Source organism: Chenopodium quinoa, unplaced genomic scaffold, assembly GCF_001683475.1.
Source record: "Chenopodium quinoa cultivar QQ74 unplaced genomic scaffold, ASM168347v1, whole genome shotgun sequence".
Classification (NCBI taxonomy): domain Eukaryota; kingdom Viridiplantae; phylum Streptophyta; class Magnoliopsida; order Caryophyllales; family Amaranthaceae; genus Chenopodium; species Chenopodium quinoa.
The window spans coordinates 2086664-2097462 of record NW_018743199.1 but is presented as its reverse complement, the minus strand read 5'-3'; the positions used below and the strand labels follow the sequence as shown (position 1 = coordinate 2097462).

The window sequence follows — 10799 nt, the reverse complement described above, 5'->3', positions numbered from 1 at the left end:
ATCTATCTAAGGTCATGTGTGTGTATTTGATTTGCTAAAGCCATGGATTAGCTAAATTAAATGTCTTTATATGTAAGTAGACTATACTGTGATTATAATAATGCTTAAATGTTTATCATATAGATCATATATGTGTATTGGATTAGCCAAAATCACGAATAATGGATTAGCTTAAATTAAAAAGCCAATGTATATAGTACATAAATGTACTTAATTGTGATTAAAATGCTTAATTATGTATCAACTTAGAGGTCATATAAATGTGTATTGGATTTTTCATAGCTAAATCAAATATCATCTTATGTACATGAACTTATGATTATAAGATGTAATGCCTAATGTATATTGGATTTTTCATAGCCTAATATATATGGATTTTCTTAAAATAAAATATCTTATGTGCATGATTGACATCATAAATTTGAAAAAATAAAATATTGAGGAAATTTATGTTAAATAGAAAAGCATTTGTGGATTCATTTGATTTTACCATGTTTGGTATTGATTGAAAAGGTAAGTCACTGAAATAAAAATGATATACTTCATATCATACCTATCCCATCTACTTATGATAAGAAATTACACTACATATCCATGTGAACTGATCTACTTATGATATGATATACTTCATATAATAGATCAAATTATACTTTTGAGAAAAGACTTGCCTAATTCGTGTTATTAAAGTTGTCATAGTAAAATGTACAAAGGAACTATATCTAAATATCTTGAAATAAATGATGATTATTCAAGAAAATATGGACTAATAATTTAAATTTTTTAGGGTCCATTTAATATCATTGTAGTTTTTAGTTTTTTTTTTTGGTATTTTTTAAAGTAAAATTATATATGTCATACAAAGAATTAGTAATTAGTTTGACTTATTGAAATAATAAATATTAAGAAAACTGACAACAAAAAAGTGAAAGGGAAAATTGCTTCTTTTTTTTTATTTTTTTTTTGTTTTAAAATATAGAAAATTAGAAGAAAAAAAACGCTTAGAATAATAAGAAATAAGCCCATAGGTTTTCGTAATGATTATTTTTTTTATATATATATATAGGAAGTAAAAACAAACATAAGAACAAGTGGTTTTGAATTACTTTCGATTGTTGCTTTTTTTAGGAAGCTCTAATGGTTAGTTTACCCTCTCATTTTTGCCCAACCTTTTGTTTTTAAAACTAGTTGTTAGCCCAGACAATGCCCTGGGTCATCCAATGAAATATGAGATTAAAGATAAAATTAATGCTATAATAATAACTAATCATGTTACATCAAACATAGTTTGCAAAGAGTGACATTAGCCTCTAATTAGTGACTTAAATGATTCCACGCACAAAATTTTTAAATGTAAGCCTAAGTTTATTGGATTATATTGACCATTGATATTTGATTCCTTTTTTGGACTCTACATGTTTGATAGGAATTTTTTCATATCACAAAGAATAATTATGATGCACTTGTGTTACAATTAGTGGTTATGGTTTTCACGTTCATATTAATATTAAGTTTCATAAAATTAATTATGAAGTATTACAAAAACTAAAAGGAAAAATTGAAAAGAATAATCCCACCTTTCATCCATCTGCTCAAAATAATCCCACCTCGTCGAATTCCAGAAATAATCCCAGCTTGTAACCCCATCTTTCCAAAATGAACCTTTTACCGGTTTATGAAATTAGTAACTTGTTTTAGAAGGTGACTTGACACTTGTCACCTTCTAATTGGTCCTAATTTTAAATAATTCAAAAAAAAACAATTAAAATAAAAAAAAAAAACTCCCAGCCCCACGACCACCCCCTTCATCGCCACCATCACAGCCCTTTGCCGCCACCTTCCCAGTTCCCACCATCACCACCAACCTGGACACCTAAGATGCAAGCCCAACCCATCCACCTGAGCCACGCCCACCTGAAATGCAGCCCCGCTCACCCCGCCACCTGAGCCAAGCCCACCTAACCCGAGCTGAGATTTCAACCGTCATTGATTCCGTTTTGTCAAGCTCCGAGGTTTCGACCCAAAATCCCCACCCCAAATTTTCGGGGAAGACTTCGTTCAGGTGTGGTGTATGGGCCCGACGGCGAATGGGTTCAGGCTTTTGTCCGGCCAAAACTCGATCGGAGAATCTGGGCATTTGTCCGACCAAAACTCGAATCGGAGTTTCTGGGACCGACGAAGAATCACTTCACACACCAAGAGGAGGGAATCGAGGAAGGGGAAGGTAGAAGGGGAGGGAATCGGAGAAGGGGAAGTGGAAGGGGGAACGGAGAAGGGGAGGGAATCGGAGAAGGGGATGGAATCAAGGAGGGTGGCTGGTCTAGCTGTTCTACCGGCGGTTGGTCTAGCTTTTCCGGCGTCAGGGGGTTGTGATGGGGGTGATAAAGGGGTGGCGGCAGGGGGTTGTGGTGGTGGTGATGGTGGCAATGAAGGGGGTGGTCTTGGGGGCGGTGCCAATGGTAGGGTGGGGTGGGCTGGGTTAGGGTGTTTGGGATTTTTTCTTTTTCTTTTTTTTTTTAATAGTCTTTTTCCTTTTATTTTTTTTTTAAAAAAACAAAACAAAAAATTTACCTGTTTAAACGGTTGTAAGTAAAAAGGTTCATTTTAAGCAGATGGGGTGTTAAGGTGGGATTATTTCTGGAATTCGACGAGGTGGGATTATTTTGAGCAGATGGGTGAAAGGTGGGATTATTCTTTTCAATTTTTCCAAACTAAAATGAATTTTTAATTAATATTTATAAACAATTACAATAGGAATTGAAAAGACCATGAATAATGTTGAGGCATGTTATTGTTAATTTTCTTACGTTTGATTAATTTCGAACAATGGTTCAATTTCCATGGATAATTTTGAAGGATTTGGGAAGGAATGAGGAGTTGCTGATTGATTGAATTGTTTGGCCAATTAAGTGTGTTTGTGTGTGCACGCGCGTGCATGTGTGTTATTTTTAATTCGAATATAATTTCTCCGTTTTATAATATGGTGATCATTTCAATTTTTCACAAGATTTAAGGATAATGGAAAAAACATGTAATAAAGTATTAAAAGTATGAGTATTTTATATGAAATGAATAATAATGACATTATATAAATGAAACTTTGGATATAGAGATATTTTATATGAAAATTGTTAAACAAAATAGATTTATTACGTCAAAATTATGTAAAATAAAAAAACTTTGACTATAACGTGTAATAAAATAAACACAATATTTTGGGACACCTTAAATGAATTGCAGGAACTATATTATAAGATAAAAGGAATCTATATCAATGGTATTTTTTCATGGTTGGTATTTTTTCATAGTTAATTATTTTTTAATTATATAAAATTTTATTTTATTTTATTTATATTTTTTAAAAGCTAAAATGTTATCTCTCCTCGTAATTAAGGTTCTTATTTACTGATAGCATTAATGTAAATTGTAACTTTTTGCTTTGGGTTTTAGAAATAATATACTTAGATAGATAGATAGATACATAGATAGATGTGACTATACACATGATTTGACGCCATATTATTGACATATGACAACATAGCATATATTAGTGTATTACCATTAAGTTTTAATAATAATATAGATATAGATGCTTATCAAGAAAATGATTCATGCTTAATGTTAGTTTGTCACGATGCCACATGATTAAGCACCTAGTACCATAAGGGAAAATATGGACCATGCTAATGTAAATGATAAGCTAAATACCTTTGAAATGTTATATATTAATCATGAACTAATCATATGCCCCGTTTTTCTTTTTTTTAGCATAAAAGTCATCAATTTGCTGATATAAAGCACATATATAGATTTGCCCCTATATAAGTAGGACTGTAGGAGCATGAACAAGTCTACACAAAGTAAAACCTAAATGTAAATAGCACAACATTTTTTTTTATCAAGGAAAATAGCTAGTACAATAACATAAACCTTAAGGAAAAGGAAAAAAACAAAATTAACATCCGCAAAACTTAACGCTAGCAATACATAGTTTTTTTAAAATTCTTTTGGGACTACCATAGTTTTCAAAACTATATCAATATCATTAGCAATGACTATAGCATCCTTTGATACACCTTGTAGTCCCATTCTTGATAATCCGATGCAGTACGATCCATTTTTTCCTTTCCAGTGATTTGGGAAACGGTTCTTTGGAAACCCATCATCTTTTAGTATGCTATCATAATCCTACAAAAAATACAATACAATACCATTTTAGGTTTTTATGCTATAAATTTGTAATAATATACATAGTATTTCTAATAATAACTAGTTTACATACTTGCATGCACTACTTCGACTAATTTATTAAAACATGTAAGCCGGGGTTTATGCGTTTGTCTCTTTGTATTTTTATTTTTTTTACCCACTTTTAATTTTGAACATTTATTTTTGTTCTATTTTATTTAGACATACCTCCTTTATCTTCCAACTCTCATACCAAGTTATAATGAGAACCAAGGCAAAAAATAAGAATTAGGAACTTATAATGAGAACCAAGGCAAAAATAAGAACTAGGAACTAATCTAGGCCATTAGATCATATTAATCAGACCACTCACATGCTTTCCGTGTCATTAACGACATTTTTGTAATATTTTAACTTTATAAAGTAGTTTTCAGCTTTATTTCTCAAAAGTAAATAAAAATTTAGTAAAAGTAAATGAAATCAGTCATAAAGTAAATGAAATTGCCTTAAAAGTTTTATAAAAAAAAACTAAAAAAATAAAGTTTGAAAACAGCAAAATTACGAGAATGCCATTAATAAGAGCGGGTGCAATGTAAGCCATTAGATGGAGTGCGATCAATGGTTGAGATTAGTTCCTAGTTCTTATTACTCACCTTGGTTCTCACATAATCTCAATTTTATACATATACTCATTCGGCTGAAGTGTGTAAACTAATTTGGAATGTAGGGAGAGTAGCTCACAATGTTTAGCTAAACTTAGATTTACTTACGAATGAACATTTATGATCGATGATCATGAATTAAGTGGTTACATAAAGAGAGTACATATTAGTCACATAAATTTATTGATTAGAATTGTACATACCTTAAGCCATTCACAAGTCGTGCTTTTATATCCAGTCGCAAATATTATTGCATCAAATTCTAGTTCAACTTTATCTTCAAATATTACTTTGCTCTTGTTAATACTAACAATCCTTGGTAAAACCTATTTGCAAATAATAAGAATCAAGGTAAGAGATTCAGTGAGATAAAAAAAATGATATATTTTTTGTCTTTTTGATTCTTAGCAAAATTTTCTTCACACAAAAGTATGAAAAAAAACAAAGAATTTGTTTTCTTAAATTAACCCCATTAAATTCTTCTAACAATGTTGAAACCAAGCTAAGGCAAATTATAAAGTGCATTTTTAATATTGTGAAATATATAAGCAAGCCAAATAATATGGACCTTGTGGGCATTGTTATGATAGATTGTGCTGTCCTCCTAGAATTCAATAAAAGATGAAGGGGAAAAACTAGTGCTTAACTTGGGTTTTGCTCCGGGATACTTTGAGTTTTTTTTTTTTTTTTTTTTTTACAATAGAGTTAGGAACTTGTTGATTTTTTTATTGTCATCAGTAATTACAATATAATGACACCAATAAATTAGCTTACATATTTTTTTTGCTTTTATTCTACATTTCAATGTGTAATTATAAATTTGTACGAAAAAATAGAGCATGATTTATTTCTAGTTGAGATTTCATAAGTAAGGTTTTCATTCATTGATGTTTGGTGTTCTAATTCAAACCTCTTTGTAAAGAAGTCCTAAAGGATATTGTATTTCAATAATTAAATCCATATGTCATCTGCAATTGACAGTTCACGATAGTAAAAACAAAGTTAACAAAATCAAACAAGAATTAACCGAGAAAAAAAGGTTGATTGGTATCCGTTTTTATTTAATGATGATGATAGGATATAGATTGGTGGTTGATGATTGATTGATTGATGATGTGGCGTTATGCTAGTGTTGGTTATGTGGCGTTATGCTAGTGTTGGTTATGTGGCATTATACTAGTGTAAGAAGGGACACAAGTGAGACAGTGAAATTTGTAGGAACGTTTTTTAGTATATAGTATACATAAAATCGTTTTTTTTTCCTTAGCTAAAATAATAATACCAAGAAATTATTCCAATGTATAAAAGAGATGGTTAACAAAGATTAGGTATAAAATTCACCTTAATTTCCCCCGATTGAATTTTATCAATAGTTCCCACATCAATAACTGGGCTTCTTCCCCTGGTTGCCTTCAAGAAAAAAGGGCCTTCATTTGGTCGATGAATTCCGTACTTTGACAAGTTTCCATACATTAATTTGCTAGAAAAAGTGATAAGTGGATCCACAATTGACAAACTAAAGTATTTCAACAAGTGCATTCCCACAAAAACTATTTCTCTTGTAACCACATGAACCTGCATGGATGAAATTAAACAATAATTAAGTTTATCCATTAATACATTTAATTTTTTTATTTTTTGTGTGCGTATGTGTGGTTAAAAGAAAATTTAATTTAAATTGTAACAGATAGACAAATTTAGTAGATAAACAATTTGGAGCAAAGAAGTCTAACCGGATTTCTAATAACAATTGAAGTGTCAGCTCCCGAATTACATAGATCATAACTAATTTCCATCCCAGAGTTGCCACATCCAACGACCAAAACATTCTTGTCTTGAAACTCACGACCAGACTTATATTCACTAGAGTGTAAGACATCTCCCTTAAAATCCTTCAACCCAGGAATATCAGGAACGTAACCTTTGCCATTTTCACCTGTTGCAATAACCAAAAACCTTGCCACAAAAACTATAGTCACCTTTTGTAAGGTGTTCTTGGTTTCAACTAGCCATTTTCCCGTGGCTTCATCAAAGGATGCAGATTCAACAGAGTTAAAGTATCGAGGCCTTATATTAAAAGCAGAAACATATTCATCAATGTAATCTATGAAATCATCCTTACCTAAGTATTTCTTGGCATGTGGTGTATGAGGCTTCAATGGTAATGAACAAAATTCTTTTGCTAGGTGAAGATGACATCGATCGTATGTGCGTTTTTTCCAAAGAGAAGCGCAACAATCTTCTTTTTCAAGAATAATGTAGGGAATAAATTTTTTGGTTAAGCATGCCGCAATTCCAAGTCCTGCAGGGCCTGCTCCTACAACTAGAACAGTGGTTTCTTCCATTTTTTTTCCTCTTTTTTTGGGTTTTGCAAAAGAGGTGAGAAAGAACGTAGAGACTGATTTTTTGTTTTGAAACTAAGAAGAAATTGGACTTTGAGTAAGTGCTTCTTTGACTCAAGGGGGATTGTAGGACTAAATAGTATGTGTGACTATCCTAGCAGATTCTCTAGAGTTTATATAGAGGATTGTGCTATAAGATTTTTCAAAGCCTCAAATACAACCAGATGGGATATATATGACACATAATGCTGGTAAAATTGTTAATTCTTTGATATTTATGATAGTTTTAATTAGTACCTCTTAGAATTGAAGGAGCGCATTGACATGTGGCATAACTGTTACATGACTAATTGACATTCTAAGGTTTATATCAAATAATTTGACCAGATCAAAAATTAGAAGAAATAAATAATCATTTCCATAATTACATGTGAACATAATCTTTACATATAAATGCTAATAAATTATTAAGATTTGTATTGTTTTGATTTCTTTCCTTGATAATTCCATAACCTCATGACAAAAAAAAAATGTAAATACATGTGTAAACTTATAAGAAATCACTACTTATATTCCTTAATATTATCCCATTTGATTTTTAGCATTGTCACTCTAAAGTTTTGAACACGTGATCCCTAGAATGAAAAGTGAAAATTCAACCATAGTCCAACGTTACATCAATTATATTGTTAATGGTTCAAACTAAGAACAACATACATATTCTTGTGGTTACTTACAATGTTTACAACAATAATTAGTTATAACCCTAACAAATCTATAATATTTGACAATAAGAAGGTTTTATAGATTTTTTTTAAACCCTAACTTCCTATGGTAATGATATTTTTTTTCATCCCAATTTTTAAAAATGTTTTCAAATATCATGTAATTAACAAAAATTCACGGAATATTACATCGCAGGTCATTGCCTGGGATACAGACTGATTATAGAATAAAAAGTGTTCCCCTCTCAATTCCACTAGAAAGATGTCATGTCATCATTGTATGATTTAATAAAAAAACTAGTGTGCGGTCCGGACGTTGTACCGGGTTACCACTTTGATTAAATTGTTTCTTTATGAAATATATTATCATCTATTAGGTATATATGGTATGATAAATGTTAAACATAATGTTACTAATTAACAAAGAGTGTAGAAAACAATTTTTAATACTATTGTTTGAGAAATGTTGATTTTATTCCTCTTAATTTTTTTTCAAACTGTTTATCTCGTTTTCTTTTTAATTGGTGCGTGTTATTTATAGTTATATTTATTTGTATAGATGACATGAATTATTATTAGCTAAGATGGTAATGAGTTAGATCTTGTATTCTCAAGGTCTAGTGTTCAAAACCCATCAAATGCTTATTAATATTAATCTATCAATAATAGTTGGAATGATTTGTTGATTGGTAATGACATGTCATTAAGTGATGATGTGGCACATAAACGATTTTAGGAACTTTACCATTTTTTCTCTCCATTAAGTATGCATTTTATTCTATTAAAAAAAAGTACGCATTTTATTTATCTTAAATTAAAAATAGTTAACTTAGTCAATGCATACTTTAGTATCAACATAAAATGATCATAAATGGTTCCATAAACGACTATTATAAGTATGAAAAAACACCAAATATGCCTATTTAAACGATTATCGATACCATTTATTACGACACTCGCTCAACCTATTAATAGAGTTGGTGTTGTAGTGCTGTTGAGTACACGAAAGTCATAATTAGTGCCAGAAATATAAATTTCCCTATATATTGACCAAGTGTTCCACAATGGAGAAAAAAGTGAAACTATGGTAAAGAAAAATCCACCAAATAGAATTTACCATTATTGAAGGCCACCATGTAGAATGTGTCAATATTTATTGTGAAAAAGACATTTAGAATTATGTTATGCCTAATTAATTAATTATACACCCAAATCTCATTAAAACTGATTTGGCAATAATACACACTTTATATACATTCTTAAACTGGTATAAATAATATTAACACCCTTTGATACATGTTATTATTAGAATGATATCATCTAAATTCAACTTAATACCAACGAATGTTATTAGAGTTATAAATGACTCAAACTATTAAAGGCATAGAAATTCTCCAGATATCACTACTAAAAGAAGTTGAAGAACCCTAACGCATAGGACCGGATCTTGCTTTGTAACAAAGTCTTAATTTCTATTGGATTTACAATTCGTTGAGATCTTATTCCATCAGATCTTCAAACCCCTGTATGTGAAATTCTCTCGTCATTCTCAAACTAATTTACGCATCATATTCTATGTATAATTTGTATCTCCCTATCCCGACCCCAAACCACTCAAATTCGTTTTGATTTTAGACATTTTCATTTTCGCCACAATTATCATGCTTGGATAGGAATTTCCTTAGCTTATTAGTTTTTCATTATCTTGTTGAGAGCAATGCAACATATATATGCGTGATATTACTATTTAATAACTTGAGTTTAATATAACCATTTCGTGTGAAATTATTCATCGTTAGCTCCGCCACATAACAATTAATGTTTAAACAACCAAGCATAAACGTGAAATGGATTGTCTTCATTCCTTCAATAATCTTGCATAGTTATAGTTGCATGACCTTCTTGAGTAACTTTTAATCTATTATGGAGGAAAAAATTGCAGAAAATTTTTCATTGCATACTTATTAGTCCCTCCATCTCTTTATTTTTACGTGGTTCGGTCAATTAAACCTACATTCATTGGTACGGTGGGGAATTCAAGTGCTTCTTCACTATAATGGAGAAAAATGAGAGAATATTCAAGGAGTCTTCAATCTAATGGCTCAAAGGATGTGATCTAATTGGTCACCAAAAGAGCCATTTTATAACACAAGAAAATAAACCCTAATAAAATCATAAATTGTTCTTCAAGTATACTTGAAATAACCGTCATAAAAGAAATATGGTTTTAATAAGCATTCCATCATAAACACATAAGCTTAAACTGGACTAAAAAGAGGTCTTATCCGACTAGGCACGTCCGTGCTCCTTGTAAAAAAAAAAGACGAGGTAGAGACTCAAAATCCATAACTTTCAACCAGGCACAAACGTGCGTGCCCTCATGGGCGTGCTGTATCGTCAACAAATTTCGGCTTCATCAATTCTTTGAAAAAAAGTCTTAACATATTTGTTTCTTATCGGAATTTATCATATGACCTGTCGTCAAAAAGCTCTTGAAACAAGTTATCACCTATAATTTGAATCACTTCAAAATCGCATATAGTTTGAGAGATTTCTGCATTTAAAGTCAGCCCTACTAGATTTCAAGTCACAAATTCAAATAATTTAAGGTTAGCAGAAATAATTTAAGTTCAGTAAAAATATTTTCAACGTATCAAAAATAAGGTGAAGTAAACTGGGCTTTAGTTAGGTGATTTAATACTGTTAAATTTTTCAACATGCATGTCAACCTATAATAATTTTATCCTTTAGAAAATTGAAATTTTCAATGGTTTAAGTTGAATGTAAAAGTACATTGAGTTACAATTGTTACAGTATTAAAAGAACGGATGATGTACATATAATCCTACTTGTAATCTAATCAAACGCAAAAGTAGTCAAATCAC

At 30.7% G+C, this 10799-nt stretch overlaps 1 protein-coding gene across 1 annotated transcript; it reads right to left on the bottom strand.

The window, feature by feature from the left end:
* Nucleotides 1-3796: 3796 nt before the first annotated feature.
* On the bottom strand, nt 3797-7404 carry LOC110733263 (probable indole-3-pyruvate monooxygenase YUCCA10). Its single transcript, XM_021913279.1, has 4 exons — nt 6581-7404; nt 6189-6422; nt 5051-5173; nt 3797-4185 (listed from the first exon to the last, which is right to left on the bottom strand). The coding sequence occupies exons 1-4, from the start codon at nt 7190-7192 to the stop codon at nt 3994-3996; spliced, it is 1161 nt and encodes a 386-aa protein (XP_021768971.1). The 5' UTR covers nt 7193-7404; the 3' UTR covers nt 3797-3993.
* Nucleotides 7405-10799: the final 3395 nt, after the last annotated feature.